The sequence below is a fragment of the Lagopus muta genome, chromosome 20 (genome assembly GCF_023343835.1).
Source record: "Lagopus muta isolate bLagMut1 chromosome 20, bLagMut1 primary, whole genome shotgun sequence".
NCBI classification, from domain to species: Eukaryota; Metazoa; Chordata; class Aves; order Galliformes; family Phasianidae; genus Lagopus; species Lagopus muta.
This window is the reverse complement of record NC_064452.1, coordinates 9518959-9542233: the sequence shown is the minus strand read 5'-3', so window position 1 is coordinate 9542233 and position 23275 is coordinate 9518959. Positions and strand designations below refer to the sequence as shown.

Genomic DNA, 23275 nt, shown 5'->3' with positions numbered 1-23275 from the left:
CTTCGAGCCGGCCCTGTGCTGCTACCTGCTCACCCTTCTTGCCTTCAGTCCCCTCCCCTTGGGTATAGCAGGACTCCACCACCCTCCACAGATCACAGTGATGCTCACACCATGACAGTGACACTTACACCATGACGGTTGCTCCCCAGCCCACGGCCTTGGAGGCAGAGATGAGGCCCTCCGTCCAGCGGGAATTCTTGGCGTAAAACTCCTTGGGGGACGCAGCGCCCTGTGTGGGGGACAGGAACAATCACATGCTGGGAACAAGGGGACATATCCACACGCCAGGGTGACAGGAACCCAGACCTCAGCTCTTAGGATTTTGTTCAGACTGTGGGTGGGAGTGACACCTAACCCTGTGTGTCATAGATTCCCCTATGTGCCATGCTTCCAGGATGAGGTCTGCAAGGATGGCACTCACACCTGTGGGGCACATAATGGAGACCCAGGGTGTGGTTCTGGGCTGCCATCCTTGATGCTCACCCGTCCGCTCTCCACAATCTCCCGCTGCAGGTCCTTGGATGCCAGGACAAGCACCTGGATTGCCTGCATGAGGCCGGTGCAGGAACCCAGGATCCTGCAAGATAAACCTCAGTGAGTTGTGGGGTGGGGAGACCCCAGAGCCTTGGGGCAGACACCCACCCCTGCAACACTGCAGCTTGTTGTGTCTCCTCAGCTCCTTCCTACATCCCTACACACTTTGTCCTCCTCTCTTCACACTGGCATTTAAACCAGCCCCTTAACCCACGTGCCCCATCACCACTTACCTCTCATTCACTTCCAGTTTGACCCCGGTGTCACCAGCCCGGGCCTTGCTCAGCATCTCCTGGAAGAGGAACAGAGCCATGCTGGGCTGCCCGCACTGCTCAGCTGCCATACCTGGCCTTGTGCAGGTGGCACGGGGTGACGCTGTGGGGCAGCCCCAGCAGCACAGCTCACCTCGATCCTGGCAGCTGCCGTCTCAATGGCTGCCGATGTAGCCGCCATCTCCTTGTCCACCAGATCTCCCAGCTCCTCCTGTTCCACGTCCAGCCCTCTGGGTCGCAGCTCCTGGGGACAGCATGGAGCATCCAGGGATGGCACAGCCAGTGCCGCCACCCTGCCTGCTCCATGAGGGCCACTGACCCCTATCCCCATTCCTCACTCACACTTGGGGTGATGCCCATGCACCCACCTCCCCGATGGTGCTGATCCGGCGCAGGCAGTCGGTCACTGCTGTGCAGTCAGCACTTGCCACACTGCCCGGGTCTTGCAGGGAGCTGAGGTAGCTGATGGCCTCACTGCCGCACTGCTTGCATGTCTCCAGCAGCCCTGTGCAGGCAGCAGGAGGGGCTGAGGGGGCTGTCTGTGGGAACAGGGACTCCCAGCCCCACGGAAGGCAGCACTCACGGTCAGCGGGCTCCATTGGAGCCATGTGGGAGGTAGCACTGCCTTGCAGGATGGTGTCGCTGATGAGGTGGGCAAAGAGTGCCACGCAGGGCAGCAGGGCGCTCACGTCTGCAGGCACAGGGGGCGCATGGCTCAGCTGAAGCAGCCCAGGAGCCCTTTTGGCTCCTACGTTTGCTTCCCCAACTCCCTTCTGGGCTCCGCAGTGCCTTGGCTGTGGGTCCCAGCCCCTGTCTGTCACCCTGCATCATGCAGGAGCAGCCCCTCCCACATAGCCAAGCCCTGCCTCACCTGTGCGGTTGGCAAGGTATTTGCTGTGTGCATCCTGCAGCCTCTCAATGCACTCAGAGGCTGCCGATGTCCTGGACAGGAGGTAATCTGCACACACAAAGAGACAGGACTCAGACATAGGACAACACCTTGCCACACTGGGCTGTTCCAGGGGAAATCAGGTTAGAGTTAGGGACATTCTCTGGGACATGCCACCTTCAGCAGGCACTGGGGATCTCACCTGCTGAGCCAGTGCAACTGATATGAGCGGGGTCCTCGAGGCGGCCGAGGGCATCCTGCACCATGCGCTCTGCCTCCTGCACGCTGCCCTGCAGCAGAGCAAACTGCTCCTCGGCCCGGCGCTGCTGCAGGGTCCGCTCTGCAGCCTCCTGCCGGGGCAGCACTAGCGTCAGGCTGCACACCTTGACACCCAGTGCTGCCAAACCAGGGCTCAGCACAGGACAGTGCAGGGATGCCCGTGCTTGCAGTGCTTCTGGGGTACCTTATCTTGCAGCTGTGTCTGCAGTGTCTCCAGCTGCTTCCTGTTACTCTCCTTCTCGCTGCTGAGCACGTCCCGCAGCTGCTGCAGCTCAGCCTGCAGGGCTGCCAGCTCCTTGCTGTGCTGCGCTGCTGCATGGCTCAGGCTGTCCCGCTCCTGCTCCAGGCCTGCTATCCGGGCGTTCTGCTCTGCTCCCGCCTGGCCGGGCACAAGAATCCCATCAGGGCTGTGCTAAAAGCATGGCTAGAGAACCATCCCTTGCACGTGGGCAACTGCATGTAGCTCATGGTCCAGGCACAAGCACTGCTCAGCGTGCCGCAGTGCGCAGAGCTGTGGGCAGGGCACAGCCCTGCATCACCCACATCTGGGCAGCCTGGTGGTGCCTTGCAACATGAGATGGCCTTGCACGAGGCCAGCTGAGGCTCCACAGGGTGCCACTGGGTGATGATTGTCGTCATCCTGATGCACAAGTACACGAAGGGCTCTTGACCCCTGCAAGCCTGTCTGCCCACCCTGGAAAGAGCAGCTCCACTCCCTGCCAGCTCTGGAGCCTGGAGACCCCTGCAGTCCTGAGTAGCAAAGGGCCATGTCACAGTGGGCACAACGGACCTTCTAGCATGGCAGAGCATGCAGAGGCTGTGACATGAGGGCATATTGCCTGCAAGAGCTCTGCAGTGGGCAGAGCCACACTGTCAATCTGTCAGTGGTTACAAGACATGGGGATGAGGGCTGTCTGCTGGCTCCAAGGCAGGCTGCAGGCAGGTGACGAGCTCTCGGATCCTGTCCCCTCTGTCCCATGAGTCCCTGCTGCAGGAGGCTGTGTGGGTACAGCCTCACACCCATGGGTGTGAACCTCATGATATGATCATGAAACCCACCCCCGTCTGGAACAGACAAGGGTGCAATGCTGTTTGTCACCCCAAGGGCAACTTGCTGGGCAATGCCTTGCCTTGCCAAAGCACTGAGACAAGAAAAGGGAAACCTGACCCTCAGTTTAGGGGAGGATGAATGCCATGAGTCCCATCTGAGCCTGAGCAAAGGTCTGGGACTAGGCTCTGAAACTGCAGCAGGGTGCTGACAGTGGGGCCGCAGCCTGGCTCTCACCTGCATGCTGGTCTCCAGCGTTCCCTGCAAGACCTGCAGCTCCTGCTTGCTGGCTGCCAGCTCCCGCTTCAACGCCTCTAGCACCTCCGCCTGCTCCTGGGACTGTGGACAGGAGAAACGTCACCCTGAGCCGGTCCCTGTGGGGTGCCCACCCACTGCCGAGCTCACGTCCTCTCCTCTGAGTGTAAGCAGGGGTCGCCATCCCCACCCCCACTGTGCACCCTACTCACCTTCCGCTGGGACTGCTCGCTCACCCGCTGGAAGGAATCCTCCAGCTCCTTCTTCTCCCGTTCCACATCGCCCTGAGCCTGCCTTGCCACTGTTACCTGCTTGGTCACTTCTGCGTTCTAGGGATGGCAGCAGATGCTCAGCAGCTGGCCCGGCCAGGTCCCTGTGCCCGGCGGGTGGCTGCAGGCCCACCTTTCGCAGCAGGTCGGCGTGGTTCTGCACCAGCTCGCTGTACTTCTCCTTCAGCTTGCTGTACCGCTGCTCATTTGCCTGCGCCCTCCCTGCCGTGCACGGGGCCAGGTGAGCTCTAGGTGCACCCCATGGCCCACCACTGCCCTCCCCAGGCCCCCTCCTCACTCTCGATCTCCGTCAGGCTCCTCTGTGCTTTCTCCGTGTCCTCCCGCTGCTTTTTCAGCTCCTCCAGCTCCGTGCGCAGGAACTCGCTGTCATCCAGTGCCTGCTGCTTCAGGTGCCGCTGCTCGGCCAGCTCTGCCTCCAGCTCACTGATGCGCCCGCGCAGCTGCAGGCCACGCCGCTCACTCTGTGGGCACAGTCATGGCACTGTTCAGCACCTGGCAGCCCCAAACACTCCATCTGAGTTCAGACAGTGAGCAAGGCACGCTGCAGAGCCCACAGGGCCCTTCCCGTGCCGGACAGACAGGGATTGGAGGCACTTGGTTTGGGGAAGGTTGTGGCTGGTGTCAGGGCTGGGGCGGCTGTGTCCTTGCCACCCCACACTGCAGGGACTCGGCTGTCACCTCACACTGCCCCACCGGTCCCTATGCAGTGGGAGCTGCCCAAGGCCCACTATAGTCCCCCAGCCTGGTGCTGCGGGCCTGCATCCAACACGCGGCACATTGTGACCAAGGGGCTGTCACCCACCTCAGCCTTGAAGCTCTCCAGCTCCTCCTTCAGAGCCCCGATCTCCCTGTAGAGCTGCTCGATCAGCCGGTCCCTGGGGAGGAGACAGCAGGCATCCCATCAGTGTTCCTGGCACCAGGGTATGGAGATGAAGAGAAGGTCCCCACAGCACCACTGTGTCCCCTGGGGACAGCTGAGTCCACCCTTGTCTCCTACTCTATGCCTATAAACAAGGGGACCTGGGGCTCCCAGGACTGTGCACTGAGATGGCCTCAATGGGGACATGTCCCTGGTGTCAGGAGCAGTCATCAGCACGGAGACTCACTTATCATCCTTGTTCATCCCGTTCTGGCTGTTGAAGTTGAAGGGGTCGCTACTGAACGAGCTGCCAAAGATGTCATCAAACTTGTTGTCAAAAAGGCTCTGTGGGAAGAGAAGCACAAGGGACTGGATGAGCCCCACTGCTGCCCTGCGAGGGGCAACAGAGCCTGTGGCCCCCCAGTACCCCAGGCTGGTGTCCTGGAGGTGAAGGGCTGCTGCCTGTATGTGCTGCCTGCCCAGAGCCCTTGAGGGGCACCTGCAGTCCTTGGGGCAGGGCCTCAGAGCCATTTCACACTCCTTTCCTTCCTAAAATGCTGAGTGCCCACACAGAACCCTTCACAAAGAGGGTGCAAAGATTCCTCTCCATGCCACACCAGCACAGTGAGTGAGCTGTGTGGCGATGCTGGGAAGCAAAACATCTCCAGGCAGCCATCACTGGAGGGCACCAAACTATTATGAGAAGCACTGATGGGATGAGTTCAGCCTGACTCAGCCTCAGCAGCACATAGGCTCTCTGCTGGGCACCCAGCAGCCCCCGTTGGCAGCATGCAGCAATCACAGCCCCCACACTGATACTCAGTACTAAGAGCTCATCATGGAATGGTCTGGAAGGACAGCCCTGGGTATGATGGACATGGACCCAAAGGACAGCATTGTTCTCTCGTCAGCCATGAGCAGTCCTCAGAGCTTACCTGTGATGCTGTTTCCATTTCCACCAGGTCTGTGATGGGCTCGCTGTCAGGTGAGGATGCCTCAGCAGGGATGACCACCACAGGGCTGATGTGTTCTGACAGCGCCGAGGCTCGCAAAAAATTGGGAGGGTTCTGGAGAGGGAGGACAGCAAGGCCAGAAGGTGTGAGCCCTGCCCTGCACACAGCCATAGGCACAGTGGCCCTGGGAGCTGGGCACCATGTCCTGTTTAGAAAACTATTTCCCTCCTCATTCCTTCCAGCTTTGCTGCCACAAGGAGGGATCCTGGAGCCCAGTCCCAGGGACGTGGGCAGGGAGCAGCTCCATCCCCCAGTGACCGACTCAGGGAGGATGCAGGGATGAGCTCTGTGAGCCCTGAGCTGCCACCATTCCCAGGAAGCCAAGCAGGTGGCATGTGGTGCTTTTTGAACATGCCATCAGGCTGCTCCTGGCCATGGGGACAAGGAGAGCTGGTACCAGCCCCGTAGGACCTCACCTCTGGGAGCTGCGGGATCTGAATCAGACGCTTGAAGTACTGCAGGTTACTGGAGCGGTAGAAGAGGTCCTTCAGCCTGGAAGGGGCAGAGGCTGGTTAAAGAAGGCTCTCCATGTGCCATTGCCCCAATTTCTTGTTGCTGCTCCCATACATTCCCACACAGGCATCTTCACATATCCCATCCAACAATGGCACTGTGCCATGCTGGCAGGGATGGAAGCATGCTGCCACCAAACCCACAGCCACTCTTGGAACACCCCAGCCCCTACAATCCCACCACTGGCAAGCTGATGGATAGAGGCTTTCTCAAATAAACACAGGACACAAAGAAGGGCCTAAAGCCACCAATCATAGGAGGACAGCAGCATCGCTCCCATGGCAGCCCCACCACCAGCAGTCAAGGCTGCCTGTCTGGAGACCACACGGCAACAGCACCTGCAGTTCTGTGCACAAGCATCTCCCCCACAAGCAGTCTGCCTCCCTTTTGAATTGATTTCCAATTCTTTCATCAAAAGCAGCCTGTGATAAGTGCTCCCCACCCTTGGTTTTATGCTTGGTTTCACTCAAGAAGAGCAGGTACAGCTGGGGGCACAGTGTGGCGGCGTAGATGCTGACAGCTCCCTCCTTTGCAGCCACCCAGCACCCAGCCTGGTGCCACATTCACTCTGGGTCTGTCCTGGGTACTCAGAGCCCACACTCAGCCCAGCCCTTTGCTGAAGGCTGCACCCAGTGTTTTCCCCCCAGGCTTTGCAGCTTCTGACCTTGAATCAAGCTGCCCTACTATCATGCAGCCTCAGCACTGTGATGTCCTCCTGCAGATATCTGCAGTTGTTTTTTGTTTCTACTACCTTAAATAATTGTGTATTGGAAGCCCATGGCACTTCACTGTTCACTTGCTTTCCATCTCATTTAAAATACTGTGAGCAGCACCAGTTCCAGCACAGTCACTGGGGACGACCTCGAGAAACCCACTGGTACAAAGCTGATTGACTGTCTGCTGCTTTTTGAGCAGACCTGTCCTTGCATCTCAAGGCAGCTTAGTTGTTTTCCTTAGCTTCTGGAAACAAATGTTTGCTGATGCACTGCACATGTGAGTTCCTGAGTAACTGGTATGTGCAGCTTGGCTCTGGCTGTTTGCTCCTATACTTCTATCTGCTGCTATTAGAAACTCCACTGTTGATATTTTGAATGGGTAGGCACTCATGCAGTGAGCAGCTTTATCTCCTCTAGCTGCAATTGTACCACAAAGGGACATTTTTTCCCTCTCTAGAGCCTCCTCTGCTTGGCTGCACAGCCTGATGTTGCAGAGGATGACACCTCAGTGACACCTGGAGGTATCCTCCTTTGGCTGCTCCATTTACCACGTTCCCACACTCTGCCTTTTTCAGATATCAAGCACCACTCAGGGAAACCTCCTTTTTCCCTTTTCCACATGCCCAGAGACCACAGCCCCATGTGCCCAGAGGCACACCAGACCATGCTCCTGCAGCAGCACCTCAAGCTGTGTCCATGCACTACCCAAAGGATATTGGCTCTGGAGAAAACCCGCTGCACTCAGCTCTCAGCCCTTGCTAAGTGGGCACTGCGTGGACCAAATCTCCCTGGCGAAGCTAGGAAGGGCAGGACCAGGTGCTCTGCAGCAAGGAGACTTATTTTCAGCGAGTCAAGTGCAAATTGCAGTTAAAACTGCAATTAAACGGTTTGAGGGTTTTAAATCACCAGCTAACGCTTCACATAAAATGCCATTAGTGGCTGAATGCCTCTTTAGAATTAATAAGGCAGTTATCTGGTAATTCAATAGCAGTGGATTAGGCAAACAGAGTAGGTGCCCTGGAAAAAGCAGCCCCACTGCAGAAGAGCTGCTTCTGAGCAACGGCAGAAGATTCCATGAGGGCTGATTTCGGAGCCTTGTGCCAGATTCATGTATTTCCCTTTCCTGCACTGCTCAGCTACTGAGCTCAAGCACAGAGGGCTGCAGTGCCTACAGTGCTCCCTGCCTGGCCCTGGGTACCAGACATCACCTGCAGAGGGGGGCAGTCCCCACTTACTTTCTGAACTGCTCCAGGAAGCGGTCCCGGTGGCCCTGCAGCGTGTCGGCCGGCAGACCTGTGAGAAGAAGCAGGTACAAAGCTCACCCTGTGTCCCCATCCCAGGAGGGAACGGCTCTGGGGCCAGCTTGTGAGTATGGCCGTGTGGGGATAGGTGTTCTGCAGGGTGTTTGTCCTCCTGCCAGCGTCCCAATGCTCTCAGCACAGCCTCCTGCTGCTCAGGGGCTCACTGCTGGATCATGTCCCCAGAGATGGCCCTGGGCGGTGCTGGGGCAGGAAAAGGCTTTGAGCTGGCACTAAGGAGGCTGTGGCTGCAATCCAAGGTCCTCAAGGAATGCAGCTTTCTCGGCCTGTGCGCACCCTGTGGCCTCCCTGGCCCTTGCAAAGAGCTCCAGAGACTGCTTCCTGCCCCGAAAGGCTGCAAAGGAGCTCAGGAACAACTTGAGCAGGAATTAGAAGCTCTGCTGGAGAAGAGTGGCTTGAGCACCAGGGTGCTGCAAAGCCAGGCTGGGGGCACTGAGTGTCCAGCAATGCTCCACACATGGCTCACGGTCCCCATGGAAGGTGCTGAGGTACTCACAGGAGTGGAGCTTGAAGAGCAGCTTGACGGTGTAGTCGTAGAGGTGGCTGCAGTCCAGGATCACCTGGATGAGCGGAGCCAGGCGGCACTGCCCTGCCGCAGTGACCGACACAGAGCGTGACATGTCCAGGGAGCTGAACACTGCCAGGAAGGAGAGAGGCTCAGAGGGAGCAGGAGACCTAACTGACAGGAGTGCAGGCTTCCCACTGTCTTCCCTGGCTCTTTGAGGCATGTCTCGTGGCTCGGGGTGATGTGTGGGGCCTAAGCAGGAGTATCTGTGTGCATTTGGGCACATGGCAGGAGCTGGAGGTCAGTGCAGTGACCCAGCACCACAGCCTCCAGTTTCCGCACTGCATCTGAGTGCATCTAAATTCTCACACCTTTTCCAGCTGCAGCACACTGCAAGCACCCAGGGGAGCTGTGTTCTCTGCTAATAAAAACCAGAAGCTGTCACAAGCAAGGCAGAGAACAAACTCAGCCTGGAGAGGCTGCGGAGTGGGAGCCTGAGGTGGGGAGGTGAAGCTGGAGGTGTGGGGGGAAGTGGAGCTACGCAGCGCTGCCAGCCCCACGCGTTCCTCAGCACTGCAGGAGGGCTGCAGGGAGGCAGGCAGAGCTCTGACACGGGATCGCTTTGGCTAAGAATAACTCCAGGGAAGTGCATGGCAAACAGATGAGCTCAGACACCCTTAGACAACTCCTTCCTGGATCCCACGCCACACCACGCATACCAAACCTGGCAGAGCATGGCAATGAGGGGCTTACCTGTCTGGAAGAGGTTCAGCTCACACTCCAGATAGTCAAACATTTCCACTGTCAGCTGGAAGCTGGGGAAGAGAGGTGAGGAAAGTCGAGCAGGTCCCCACACAGCACACCCCATGCCAGGGGCCACCCCAGGGACGTACAGACGCTGCCCAGGAGGGATGTGCCAGCCCTGCTGGTGGCTCTGCCCACTCCCATGTTAATGGAAAGCAGACATGGTGCTATGGAACCATGCCCCAGCCTCCCCTCGCCTCCCACCTGCCTGCACTCACAAGTTATTGACATCGTTCTCTCCCGCCTCGTCGAGCTGCCGGTCAGACATCTGCAGATTGCCGGGGAACCGGGGGTTCTGGGGGGAAAACAACAGCTGGGAAGGGGCTGTGGAGGGGCTGCAGCCTCTCTGCAGGAGGTCGGGGCAGCTTGAGTTGAAGGGTCCCCAGGGTGGGCTCCTTTGGTCCACCCCAAGGTCCTGCCAAGCAGGGTCTAACGAGAGATCTCCTGAGCCCTGGGTGAGCCAGAGGAACCCTCATGCCCTGTGGAGCCCATTTTCCCTCCAGCAAGAAAAAACAACTCTCCTTGGGCTTAGAATCTGCTGGCAGGAAGGAGATGGAGCTCCTGCAAGGCACCACAGGGCAGCTGCAGGAGAAGGGGCAACCATCTGCTCAGAAGGCAAAGCCTCTTCAGGCTGCCCACAGTGGTCCATGAAGGCCAAGGCTCCAAATAGCTGAATCAGGGCCAAGGGTATGGCCTGGGTTCAGAAAGCATCTTAACAGCAGAACTTGAAAAGAAAGAAAGCACCATAGGTAGCAAATTACCACAGCCAGTTACTTTAAGGATTAGAGCACTTGAACCCATGCAGGGCAATGTTTGTGTACAAGACCACAGTGACGTTTGGTTTTGTTCTTGGAGGCACGCCTTTAGTTTAATGCCACAAGCATAAGAGAATGTCTGCCTGAATAATGAACTCCATCGATGGTGTGCTGCTTCCCAGAACCCTGCACACTGCATTCCTTTCCATAAATACACTCCCCTCACCTCTGGCAGCTGGCTCCGGCTGTTCTGAGTGCAGGCACACTGGCACAGAGCTGTGAGACCAGGAGCCGGCCAGCTCCAGCCACATCCTCTCCCAAACTGAGCCCAAAGAAAGAGACCTGCACGGCAGCTCAGCTCCAGAGACCCAAAACAAGCTCCTGAGGCAGGCACGCAAGAGATGGGGCAAAAGCATTCTGCTCCTCCAAGTGCCAGGAGCACGCCCTGAGCACCCGTGCTGAAGGCAGCAGGTTCTTAAGTGCCAGGCAGGGCAGACTGGGGATGCATTGTGATGGTGATATCATATCCTTGAATGGTTTGGGGTGGAAGGGACCCCAAAGACCCTCCCACCCCATCCTTCTGGAGCCTGGGTGCTTCTCCAGCTCAGGCTGCCCAGGGCCCCTCCATGGCCTGAAGCACCTCCAGGGATGGGGAACCCACAGCTCTGGGCAGCAGTGCAGCACCTCACTGCCCACTGGGTGAAGAATTTCCCCCTCGCATCTGCTTTGAATCTTCCTTCTTTTAGTTTAAAACCACCCCCACCCCTCCTCTCAGTATCAGACCATGTAAAGGGTCACTCGCCACCATTTTTTAAGAGCTCCTCACCTTGGTATGGAACTCCATCTTGGTTCTCAGCAGTTTGAGGTAGATGCTGCACAACTGTCCATAGCCCTCGCTCAGGTGGCCCTGGGGACACCAAGAAGTTGGTCACACTTGGGGCAGCCTGCACCTTCAAGAAAGCCTTCTCATCTGGCTCTGGGCAGTGACCCGACCGCTGCCTGCCCAACCCCCAGCCCACCCCACTGCCCTGTGCTGCTGTGCCAGCAGCGCTCATCAGCCCAGCACCTTCCTCACCCTCCTCTTCCTCGCTGGTGATGTGCTGCCACATGGGCTGCCCTCTGTGGCAGGTGTACTGCCTGGGATAGGGCTATGCAGGAGGTGCCTGCGCCCTCCCACTCCTGTGCGTGGCTGCAGGCGGGTGGGCATTGTGCCAGCAGCTTTGTGTGGACTTAGGAAGGGGTGGCAGCCTGGGATTTGCTCACCACTTTCTCATCTCTCCTATTGCACAATTCAGTGCTGCTTTTGACTGTCAGAGTTTCAACCTTAAAAAAGAGGGAACATTATAGATTCAAAGAATATCCCAAGCTGGAAGGGATCTGCCAGGATTACCCCTGGCTCCACACAGGACCACCTAAAAACTAAGCCCTACACCCGACAGCCTTGTTCAAATGCTTCTGGAACTCCAGCAGGCTTGGAGCTGTAACCTGTACCCAAGGAAGGTATTCCACATCTGAATAACATTTGACTTTGCCCAATGTGTTTGATTTTGGTGGAAATGGATACAGAATGAGACCTGCAAACCTAGCCTCACCTTAAAGCACACTAAACCTTAAAGCACTCACCATCCTGCTGAGTTGGAGCTCAGCTCATGCCACGACCCTCAGCCCTCCCTGCTCTCCCCATGCCCCTCTCATTGTCATTCCATGGACATCCTTCACTGTGAGCATCATCCTCTGCCCCACTTGAACCGCAGCTCCCAGCTCACCTCCTGCAGCTGCCTTGCCTGCTCTTCTGTTCCCCTGCTGCTTGATTTAACCTACTGTAGCTGGAAAGAGGTCACTCATGCTGCTGTGAGTATTTCTGGCTATAAATACTCTCTCTCATTCATCCCTCTCTGCAGCACGGCAAAGTGAACGGAGCAGAGATAGTGCTTCGAGGCCAGATGGCTCCAGGGAGGAGCTGAGCTGGCAGTCATGGGCAGAGTGAGGGATGCTGTGTGTCCCCAGTGCTGAGCACCACACAGCTCATGCTATGTAGCCAGCCCCGATTTACCCTCCCTGGGGCATCTGTGGGGTCGGCCACTTACCCACATCCTGCTCATGTCACTCAGCTCATTCTTGTATCTCACAGAGTCCTTCAGGACCTGCAAGGGATGGAGAAGAAAATAATCAGCAAGTGAGAGTGGCATGCAGGACACTGATGGCAAAGTGAGCATTACTATAAGTCAGCAATTAGGCTACAGAACGGGTGTTCTGGACACATTAGTGACCTTACATCCCCAGGGTGCCTCTATCTTTGTTCATGCACAGGGCAGAACCCTGTCAGGTGACTCCCATATACATGCCAACAGCTCAGGCATAGTGGTTTCCTCCAGCACCAGCAATGCAGCACAGGGTCTTGGCATGGGGTCATGCATGGGGGTCTTGGCATGGAGGACTGGGGGCAGATTGGCATGGGGGGTTGGCATGGGAGATTGGGGGCAGATTGGCCCTGGGAGGAGCTCTGGTTCCAGGCTGGCTGCTGAGCTGAGTCTGCTGCACTGGGAGGTGTGGGGGCAGTGGTAGCAGAGCTCTGCAGGACGTGGATGGGGATGAGACAGGGAACGGGGGACAGCAGTGTTCTGGGGACAGAAGTGGTGCCGATTCTGACACCCGAAATTCAAGGAAAGTGTCACGAGCCTGAAGGGTGCTGATGAATATGAAATTTCCTTGCACAGCTGCGGGCAGAGCAGAGCACTCACATTTGAATGGCCGTCGCGGAGGAGCTTGTGGAAGACATGGCAGAACTTCCAGCAGAGCACAGCATTGCCTGAGAGTGGCAGCCGGTTCACCACCGACCAGAAGGTCTGTGCCCCCTTCTCGTGGTGTGTGCCCAGGATGCATGGTGGAGGCCGGTCAAGGAAAGGGGGATGGACGGATGGAGGTCACCCCACAGCCGGCTGGCTGATCCAAGCAATGCATGATTTAGTATGGGGTACTTTGGTGTAAAATATGGGGTCCAGCAAAGTGTTTGTGCCCACCCTCGGGAATTGAAGAGGACAGGAGGATGAGTCCATGGAGACAGGCAGAGGAGCAGCGGTGCCAAGCACTGTGCACGCGGGACACAATGTCCTTTCCCAACCAGCACCTGCAGAGCTGAGGGGAGCGGGGCCATCGCTGACACACAGCCAAGCCCTGGGCACACACTGTACCAGCAGCAGCTCTGCACTGCTGCCCTGGGAACCCAAAGACAGAGGCTGCAGCAGGAAGGAGAGGAAAAAGCAGGGACAGACCCGCAGGAAGCCCCAGTCGGCAGGGAGATCCCCTCAAGATCTGTCCATCCCCCTCAAGCCCCGGCGGCACCCCCACGATGCACTGCCTCACTGTGGCCCCTTTTCCAGGCAGCCCCAGCCAACTCCCACGCTTGCTTGTCCTGTGGCCAACTTTTGGAAGGATATTTCTGGCGTGTTTCTCCTTGACAGCCACTTCCTGTGTATTAATAGCCTTATTGATGCTGACAGTCTGAAAAACAGAAGCGGTGGGGGGGTGAGATGGGAAGGGCTCGGGCTGCCCCGTCCCCCTGCTCTGCCGGCACCTGTCAGTGCCTGGGTCGCATCCAGGTCCCCGGCCCACAAAGCGGCCGCTGCCTCGTGCCAGCTGGATGCTGCCCATTCCCGGATGCCTTTCTGGGATGTGCCTGGCATCTGCCAGGTTCAGCGGCTGCCAGGATTCATTTACTCAGCATAATAATGATGCAATTAAAGCAGCGACCACAAAAGGACCCTCTCCTGCCCTGGAGGTGGTGGGACAGGCAGAGGAAGGCAAATCCCTCCCCTGACCTTGGAACATGGGCAGCAGCCAGAAGCTCCAGCTCTACTTTTTTGGGCAGGTTGAAGAGAGAGGATGCTTTGGGCACGACGGGAAATCCAGCACAGGGATGCTGAGATCACTGCAGGCTTGCAAACTCCCACCTGTGCAGGATGCTTTTGCCTCATGCACAGTGGAGGAGGGCAGTAGACTTACACCCACTAGCTCACCCTGTTTCCCACTGCAGCCTTCCCACTCCAGCTCCAGCCCCGCTGCCACCCTGTGTACCCTGCCCTGCCACACACCTGTCCCCAGAGTCTCTCCACAGCTCCCACCCCACTCAGAGCTGGTACAGTGAGCCCACCGTGTGCTCACACTGCTGTCGCACCCCCTGCCAGGAAAGCATGGTTTGCAATGCAAACGTTGTGGACCTTGTAAAGCCCAGACTGAGAAGCGTGGGTAAATGTTGAGTGAGAAGCCAGTGCACTCCCTGTAGCCTTTAGAGAGGCAGTTGCTGGAGGAGTTTTCTTTGCAGGATTTTGAGCGTTTTTTAACTCTATCCCATTTCTGCACCTGCTTTCTCAAGTGCAGAGCAGGGCTGGAGCTGCACTGGGGCTGGGAGATGCTCTGGCTCTTGCAGGCACCCAAACCACGAGGGACTGAGCCTGCTCCCAGCCCAGCACCCTGTCACTGCCACCAGTCAAACTCCAGCAGGCAAGGGACCCAAGCTTGTGTCCTGCTTGCAGACACACTGAGCACCCACTGGAAACCAGCGCACTGGTGTTTGCAGTGCTTCGTGAAGATCCACGCTACTGATGAGGAACAGGCTGGCTCAGTGCTGTCAGAAGAAGCTAATCACTGACGTGAGTCAATTAAAGCAGTGGGACTGACTCCAGTGCCTTACTCATTGACAATCCTTCCTGCATCCCTGCAGTGCTCTACATCTCCAAGATGTCCTTGGAGGGGAGGCAGGGCTGCGAGGAGCTGCAGGCACAGCTCGTACCCCAGAAAGAGGGCTGGTCACAACCCACATTCCCCAGAAATGCCCCTGGGTTCCTCAATGTCTGCCAAGGCAGAGACGCTTCTGCCTTCCTCCTTGTGCTGCGGGGACACTGCAGCAGGTGACAGCGCGGGGGGCTTTGCAGGATAACCAATCCACTCAGCCCTTTGTTTTTGCCTTTATCACCCATCACTGCGGGCTGTGCTGAGGACACATGGCACGCTCCCTGCCTGCCGCAAGCATCCTGGACCAGGCCAGAGGGCTGAGGTGCAGATGGAGCGCAGAACTCGCTGCTCAGCCTGCCTCAAGGCCTTGGGGCTGCGCTGTGACCCCCGCGCCTGCTGGACAGAAGGTTCCATGGCGGCAGGCAGGCCAGGGCTGGCTGTGGAGGGAAGCAGGGCTGGGGGAGTCCTGCTGGTCCCTGTCCCTACAGAAAGGCTGAAAGCGGAGCTCTGAGCTCACGATGTCACTTCCTGACGGCTCTTCCTGGCGAGTCAAGGACACGGCCTCGGCGCAGGCCTGGAGCGAGGAGCCCTGCGGCGCGGCGGGGCTGCAGCCATGAAGCCACGCAGTGGCCTCCAGGAGCCCCACCTTCAAGCCCCGCCATCCCTGTGAGGCCAGCACCAGCCCGAGTGGCTGTGGGAAGGCTTTGGGCCACAAGTCCTGGTGCTGCTCACCTCAGGCAGCGAGCTGGCCAGCAGCTGTGACAGCAATTGGAGACGTGGGGCAGCAGTGGGAGGGTTTGCTGCAAACCAGGTCCAGGAGGCTGAGGTGCCTCAAATGGAGCCCCGTTCCTGTTACCCAGGCAGCGAGAGGCACAGTGCTGCTCCCAGCCTCCATGATGTGCCAACTGTGGGCTGCTCTGCCATTGCGGCTGTCCCTGACCTGCAGGACACATCATGGCCTCGGCGGTGCCGCTGCCAGCTCTGGTTACCTTGAGCGGAGGGAGCGATGCTGGGGGCACACAGGGCTCCTCTCCTGCTGCCCCCAGGATATCATCTGCCCAGGAGCTCGGGTCCTGCAGTGCATCCCAGGATGGATTTGAGGCTCTTGAGCCACGCATTGAGCATCCCACTGGGAAAGGGGCACTTGTGGGAAACCTGTTGGGTACAGGGGCAGGCAGTGGATAGCTGCCTCATCCCCCTGGTTCCCCTTACAGATTTCCCCAAATTACAGGCTTAGCATCCTTTGAATTGCAAATCTCCCATTATGCAGAGAGCAGTTCAGCTCTGCACAGTAGCTGTGCAGTGCCTTCCATTTCCAGAAGGAAATGAGTGTTGATTAAAGAATCCGGAGCTATTGCAAATTATTTGGAGAAACTGAGTAAGTTGCAGTGCAAATCCTCTTAGTAATGGCTCCTCATTTCTCCTTAATTCCTTTCTATAAATGGATAGCTGGGATTGAGCATACCTTCAGAAAACTGCCCCCCACCAAGCCCCGCAGACACAGGGGCTCTGGGGGAAGCAAATGAGATCTGACCAGGACAGAGCTGCCTGAAAAAAATCTGGGAAAATAATTAAAACACAAATCCCAGTCCAGCAGAGCTCTGCTGCAGCCTCTGGCAATGGGGCGGGAAGGAACGAGACACAGGAATCCCCCGGGAGCCTTCCAGAGGTGTAAATCACAGCGGCTGGAAGAGCTCATGCATCTTTTTAAACGTCACTCACCAGCAGCAGCCAAAAGCCAAACACAGACTCCTTGGGCTTCAGGCAGGTTTTTGGCCCCAGCGTCCCGCTGTGTGCAGCTTCCACTGCTGGACTGAGAACTCAGAAAGTGCCGCTCACCCTCTGCCTGGGAGCTGGAGCCACTCCAGGCACCGAACGCCGTGACCTGCCCTAACCAGGCAGGGAATAATGCCCCGACAGGCACCAACCTCAGTGTTTGCCCTCGCTTGGGCCATAAGAAACAGCCACATCCTCCCCAAAGCAGCACACAGGTACTCTGAAACCTTGCTCTATCGACCAGGGTTTGCTCTCTGCTGTCAGGGCTGGAGATGTACTTCATGCTCTGTTGGGAAAACAACATCTCAGCTCACGAGCTGCTGCACAACACAGGCAGACACCTGCTAGGGGCAGCGCATGGGCTCCTGCTGGCACGGACACAGTGTGGCCAAAGGTGACACCACGCTGTTCAACTTCTCTGCCTGGATTCTGCTCTCTTGGGCTTGGTAATTTGGGTCTACACCACACTTTGCCTTACCAACAGCACAAGAAATGGATGCATCACTGCTGCTGGCAGGTGGCTTTGGGATCCTCCGGCTCAGCAGCAGCAGGAGCGCCGCAGAGGGCAGAGGTGGGAGATCCCATCAGAACCACTGCCTTTGAGACAGCCAAACAGAAAGAATAAAGGAAACCACCCAGGTGTGATAGGCGTTGGGGCACCGGGCAGGATGTCTGAGCTGTGGGAGGCAGAGACCTAGCTGCTGCCAGGGGTGAGCTGGGCTTTCTGCGGGGCTCTGGTGGCCGGTTATGGCCCTGGGAATGGGAGCGCACTGCAAAGAACACAGCATTCTGCACCACTGCGGCACCAGAACCCAGATAGTTGGGACGTTCCATTTCTCAAATGCCACAAACAATTTATGCAGATCAATTACTCTGGATTTTTTTTTTAATCCCGCTTGAGGAATACGGACTTTTTCAATACACAGAAAAGCTTCCCCAGCCCTCCCCTCCCCACCCCACGCAGCTGCTCCCCCAACACACACTCATTACTCTCTGTGCTTAATTATTGATAAGGGCATGAGATCAGCAGCAGCCAACTGTGCCCATGCCCCACATGGCCCAGCCGGTGCCGGCCACAAGTCCGTCTGCGCTGTCCCATTAGCCAGGCTTTTAATTTTAAGTGGGGATTTTATACAAAGATAATCTCTTCCGCCAGCAGTGATTTATATCAGTGGGGGTTGCCCAGGGTCAGAGTTTCAGGCAGGTCCTCCACAGCCTTCATGATGTTTTCCCCATGGCCCCAGCTGGAGTCCCACGCTTGCCAACATTTGGGCATTTTTTGCAACGGGAGAAAACAGGAGCAGGATGGGATGGGGGAGGATGCAGGAGCAGAACCTGAACGCCCGTGGCCTGTGCTCATCCCCAGACAAGCGTTCAGGTGACCGGCAGCCATCCCAGGACCAAACCTGCTTGGGAAACGGTAACACCTGTGCAGGTGTCACCACGAGGATACCTGTCCCTCCAATGGCAAAGCACATCCCAAAGCACTGCGGGATGCAGTGACAGCACCAGCGCTGCGCTGCGGCCATACAGCTTCGAGACAAAGCTGCAGCTCGCACCGCACAGGCGAGGTGAGCCCCGTGGGGTGAGCCCTATGGGGCCGGGCTGCGAGCAATCGGCCTGAGCCGGCAGCAACAGGCGCTCCCGCGGAACCTCCCGGCCGCAGCTCCACCCGCTGAGCTGCGAACGGAGCGAGGAGTCCCTCAGCACTGTGGGCAGACGAGAGAAAATTGAGGGAGCCTTCCTCTTCCTTAGACGGATTCGTTAGAGGACCAGCAGCCACCCGGCGCCGGGAGCTCCGCTCTTCTGAGCGCGGCCGTTCCGCGGGCACACGGAGCAGGGAAGGAGCCGGGAGCAGCTCGCGCCCCTCGGGCTCCACGCTGCGCCCCCGCGGCCTCGCCCTGCCCCAGCGCAGCGCCCGCCGCCCGGCCCCCGGGGGACGCGAAGCCCCTCTCGCGGGTGGGCGCGGCCCTCGCACCCCGCTCGGCTCCGTCCTCGCGCGCGGCCCCGGCTCACCGCGCGCAGCGCCCGGGGCATCGCACGGCCCCGCGGGCTCCGGGCGAGGCAGCGCCGGGTCTCCGCAGCGCGGGCAGCGGGGATCGGCCGCCCGAGAACGCGGCGCCCCGCAGCCCGGCTCGCATCGCAACGCGCTCAGAGCGCGGCAGAACCGCAGCGTTCCGGGTCTCGCCGGCGGCGGAACAGCGCCGTGCCGGCACCGCGCCGCCCCGCATCGCGGCTCCCGGCGAACCGCCCCCGGCCCCGCCGCGGCCCGAGGAGCCCCGTACGGACGCGGGGCCCGCGGAGGAGGATGCGCTCACCATTTTGCCCGCCTCCATGGCCGCTCCCGCCGGGCCTCGCCGGAGCCCGATCGGCGGGGCCGGGCCCCGCTCCCCGCTCCCCGCGGCTCCGCAGCTCCCACGGCGGCGGCGCGGGGCGGGAGCGGGGCGGGGGCGAAGCGCGCTCCCGCGTGGCCCCGCGGAGGAATGGGGGGAGGGAGGAGGGAGCGCGCTCAGCCCTGCGCCGAACAACAAAGGGCGGCCGCGGGGTCGGCGCGCGGCTCAGCTCCCCCCGCGCCGGGAGCGGCTCCGAACTCGGGGATGGGCGGGGGGCCGCTCCGCACGAGCCCTGCCTGGGGCTACGGGACGGGGAGCAGCCGGGCAGCAGGGGACGCGGCAGCGGGTCGGTGTCCGCGTTTCTGTCGAGAAGCGCTTTAGCAGCTTCACACGGCAGGCACGAAAGAAACCCAAACAACTCCGCTCTCGTTCTTTACGTTCCCTTAAAGCAAACCCAAAGCAGGGAGAAGGAAAAGCATCGCAGCATTGAAACGCAGCTGGCCCAGTGCAGAAGGTTCCCAGCCCCGGGGAAAAGATGCTGTGTGGTGCCGGCCGCGGGCTGCTGCGCTCTGCTCACGGCTCAGCCGCTCACTAAGGGACTCAACCGCCCAGTTTTCACACCTTATCCTCAGCTTTCACCAGTTGCCCTCACCCTGTAGACACCTGGTGACGTGAAAAAAGTCCCAAAGAGCAAATCCCCACTTTCAATGAACCTAGTTCCTACGGGAGAAGGTGCTCTGGTTCCGGTTCCTCATCCCAGCCCACAGGTGCACACAAGGCAGCGCTCTGGGCGGAAGCACCATCCCCACTGCAGGCACCTGCCCCGTCCCAGCATCTCCTTGCAGCACACGTGGCAGGAGCCATGTGTCAGGTCTCCATGATACCAACCACAGCTCAGGGAAAGGAGGCAAAGCCCGGATGGAGGGACGTGGGGTGACAAAGGACGCTGGGTCTGCTCCCTCCTAGCTGCGAGTCCTGCTTTCAGCAAACATTTATGGGATTTGGGATAGCCCACCGTCTGCCCCAAGAAAACCTTGGTAATTTGTGTGTAGATGTTATGAATGAAGACAGACCATCTGAGATGTGTGAAAATGCTGCATCCACTGCAGCCCCTTCTGGGAACACAGCATGAAAATGGAAACTGCTCGGAAGACGTACAGCATATGGAACATGCATGGGAGCTGCATGGAAAATGAAACATGGGAGTTGATGGAAGATGGGAATGTTGGTCCCCACCACGCAGCCCTGCCTACGTGGCACCGCCGCCCTGCTGTCCCCCTGAGTTAACGAGATCCAGGATTAACTAACTCGGCACCAGCTGGGCTTAGCATCACTCTGAACCAGATCTGGCAGTGCCTGGCTTGCTGCTCTGGCTCCATGGTGCAAAGCTCCTCCTGTGAATGCAGAGCACCACGAGGCCCCAGCCCTGCGATTAGCACCTCCCAGCCGGGCTTTAATGCCTCACTTACCCACACAGAGACCTTAAGGTAAGTGTGCTATGGGCATGCCCTGGGGCACAGTGGAAAACAAAGAGAACTGAGAGAAAAGCCCAGTTCTGTCCTCCACCACGACATGCATGTGAATTTTCCTACTCTGCCACCCGCGTGGGGGTTACACAGCTTTTAAAATAATTTGCGAGATCCCCAGCATTTCACAGCAAACCCAATCAGCTCGTTACCATTAACCTCCTCTGGTTCAGTCTCATCCAGCTCCGAGAGGAGGCAGGGACCCAGCAGAACAGTGCTGGATCGGTCTTGGGTGAGCTCCTGCCATGGGTGCTGCCATCAGGGATAGCATGAGTTGGTGCCATGAAAGACATTCCTGTATGGAGCTGCTGGAGCCTGTGTCCAGGTCAAGTCCCCTCCTGTGCCAGCACAGCACGGACAGCAGAACCATCCGGGGATGGAGAGACCCAGCTCTGGAGCTGCACGGCAAGGAGGGCTCTGAGGAAGGGCAGGCACAGGAGACAGGGCAGGGAAAATAGCAGCCAACTCCCACCGAAATGAAGGGAGTGAGGCGCAAACACGTCGGCAAACGGGGCTGTGTGTCACTGCAGGCGGGCTGACAGGGCCAGTCCAGCACCGATCTACGAGTCGCTGTGTTTGCATGGTTTGACATTTCTTCTTTCTCTCTGAGCTCACGCTCCAAGGGGAGATGCAGCAGAGCTGGGCCCACCCTGCGATGTGAACCGTTTGTGTCTCAGAGTTCACTGGTCTCTTTTTCTCTCCCACTGCCCTTTTTACCAGGTCTAAAAATACTCCAAAACCTTTTAAACCCTCTTCTTTTGCAGCCTCCTCCTTGCTCCATGACTAATGATGTCTGGAGCTCCCTCCTGATAGCTCCACATTGCCCTGGGAGGACAGAGCTGGAGCAGCTTTCGGGCACCCCAGAGCCTCACAGTGCACCCACAACAGGATCATCCCTGTTTGCACTTTGATCTCCCATTGCTCGGGATGTCGTCTTTTCCCCACTCCTGTTGTTGGAGCCAATTTGCACGGCTGCTCCCCTGTGTGAGGGCAGCGTATGCCGTCCCCGTGCTGGGAGTTATCTCCTCAGTGATCTCTCCTCGGGGGATGCAATGTTTCCCAGCTGCCTCAGCCTGGAGGAGCCACCCAACCCAACATTTGTACAGAGCTGGCGGCTCCTGGGCATGCTGGGGCCTGGAAGGGTTTGCAGATGCTCACCCTAACTCTTGGCAGAGCCCTGTGCATAATGCAGAGCTGGAAGGGCACTGACAAGCACTGAGCACATAGGAAACCGTTTGCTTTCTGCTTTGCAGGCTTTAGGCATTCTTAGCACCAGTCCTGTTCTCATGGCTCCGCACAGCAGCCCATGCTGCAGGGATGAGCTGAGCCATGCTGGGCTTCCGCTCTGGTCTGCAGAGCTGGGGGATGCTTTGTGCTGGGTGGGGGTCATTGGCTGCACCGTGCCATTCTGGAGCCATTTAGAGAACAGTGTATGCCTGAAGTGGGTGCAACCGAGGGTGAAGCAGCTGCTTCCCAGTTCCGAGTCGTGCATGAGCCATGCTGTGGCACTTTAGGGCAGATTTCTGAGCTGTTCAGGTGCTCCAACACACCAGAAAATCTTGCCAGATTATTAATGCCCAAATACCTGCAAATCTTGATTTTCGATAATACCCTATTTAGCGCAGGACTTAAAAGCTCAACTCATTAAAAAAAGCCCAAACAAACCAAAAAGCTTTCTAATGCTGCAGTTCCCCATGCATGTGAAAGTGAGGGCACAAAGCTGAGGGGCCAGGGATGGGCAGTCTGGGCTGCAGGCAGGGGGGCTGCACCATGCTCTGTTGCGCTGCCAATATATGGATTGTCTTCAAAAATTAAATGATCCAGCCACGGTTCCTGCCCCTGTTATTGATAACGTGTTATTTTTAGCTGCCGGTTCCATCGATGTCTGCTCGTGTTCCAGTGCCTGCAGCCGGGGCCGGTGTGGGGTGAGCAGGAGCTCAGCAGCTGCACAGCAACCAGCGCCTGCCCTCAGGGATCCCAGCTCTGCAGGGCTGCTCTGCGGGACCGGGGCAGGAGCAAACCATGCGTCCCACTGGGCACTGGGCATGGAGCCTTGCTGGGGGCAGATGGGGCAGGCACTAGCTTATGTGCTAGAGCCAAAAGGACAGCATTCAGTGGCATCAATACCACGTGGGTGTAACCGAATTGCAGCAGGAGGATGTGAAACCTCACGTCTAACCTCAGCTAATATTAAGTGGCCACTTGCTTCGCACTTGCAGATGTCTCTGTGTCCCCTGCATCTCCACACGTACGTGCGGGTTCTCTGGAAAGCCCTTGTGACTCTACAGTCTGTCTTCCTTTACATGCATGCAGCCCACTCTGCACAATGCACCGCTTGAGTTTTGCACTTCCTTTTTGTGAGCTGATGCGACGAGATAAGCACAACGCCCAGCAAAGGAAGCGGGGTCAGCAGAGTTCATCAATGAGCTGCCCGAACACCAGCGCTGAGCTCAGTGCGTTCACACTGCTCCCCTTGTCAGAGAGCTGGCACGTGGAGCCTGGTGCTCCTCCATCCCATCTCCAGGGTGCTCCTCTGACCCCTGGCTACTCCTCTCTCCCAAGTGCTCTTCCACCGCCGAGTGCTCCTTCATCACCTGAGTGCTCCACACTGGGTGCTCCTCCATCCCCCAGGTGCTCCTCCACCACTGCTGCTCATCCATCCCCGTCTTCCCTTCGTGCCCCCAGAGCGTACTCAGCTAAATGCTCCCAGGCAGAAATCAATGGCTCCTACTTTCTCTTCACTTCTCCACTTTGCAGCCCGTCCATAACAGGATCGTTGCCATAAATTATTCAGCAAACAAGTCGATTAAATGCGGCTCCCGTTGAGTTCCTTTCAAAACTTAAGTTTTGCCTTGGAA

The 23275-nt window shown here is 58.1% G+C and overlaps 1 protein-coding gene across 2 annotated transcripts in view; it reads right to left on the bottom strand.

Annotated features, from left to right (window-relative positions):
* Positions 1–23275, bottom strand: part of HIP1 (huntingtin interacting protein 1) — a 34232-nt gene that overhangs the window by 2961 nt on the left and 7996 nt on the right. The window contains exons 1-26 of one of the 2 annotated variants that reach the window (XM_048967139.1): positions 18877–19007; positions 13489–13552; positions 12793–12935; positions 12139–12195; positions 10878–10958; positions 9515–9591; positions 9246–9307; positions 8484–8624; positions 7904–7961; positions 5856–5931; positions 5362–5493; positions 4674–4771; positions 4370–4442; positions 3845–4028; positions 3680–3768; positions 3490–3606; positions 3260–3361; positions 2159–2353; positions 1898–2045; positions 1678–1764; positions 1390–1497; positions 1175–1311; positions 940–1050; positions 768–826; positions 484–577; positions 129–229 (exon numbers count right to left, since the gene is read on the bottom strand). In XM_048967139.1, the coding sequence (XP_048823096.1) occupies positions 129–229; positions 484–577; positions 768–826; positions 940–1050; positions 1175–1311; positions 1390–1497; positions 1678–1764; positions 1898–2045; positions 2159–2353; positions 3260–3361; positions 3490–3606; positions 3680–3768; positions 3845–4028; positions 4370–4442; positions 4674–4771; positions 5362–5493; positions 5856–5931; positions 7904–7961; positions 8484–8624; positions 9246–9307; positions 9515–9591; positions 10878–10958; positions 12139–12195; positions 12793–12935; positions 13489–13552; positions 18877–18894 (2612 nt within the window). In that variant the 5' untranslated portion in view covers positions 18895–19007. Of the gene's footprint in view, positions 1–128; positions 230–483; positions 578–767; positions 827–939; positions 1051–1174; positions 1312–1389; positions 1498–1677; positions 1765–1897; positions 2046–2158; positions 2354–3259; positions 3362–3489; positions 3607–3679; positions 3769–3844; positions 4029–4369; positions 4443–4673; positions 4772–5361; positions 5494–5855; positions 5932–7903; positions 7962–8483; positions 8625–9245; positions 9308–9514; positions 9592–10877; positions 10959–12138; positions 12196–12792; positions 12936–13488; positions 13553–18876; positions 19008–23275 lie in introns of those variants that run through there. The other variant, XM_048967138.1, reaches the window with a different exon arrangement.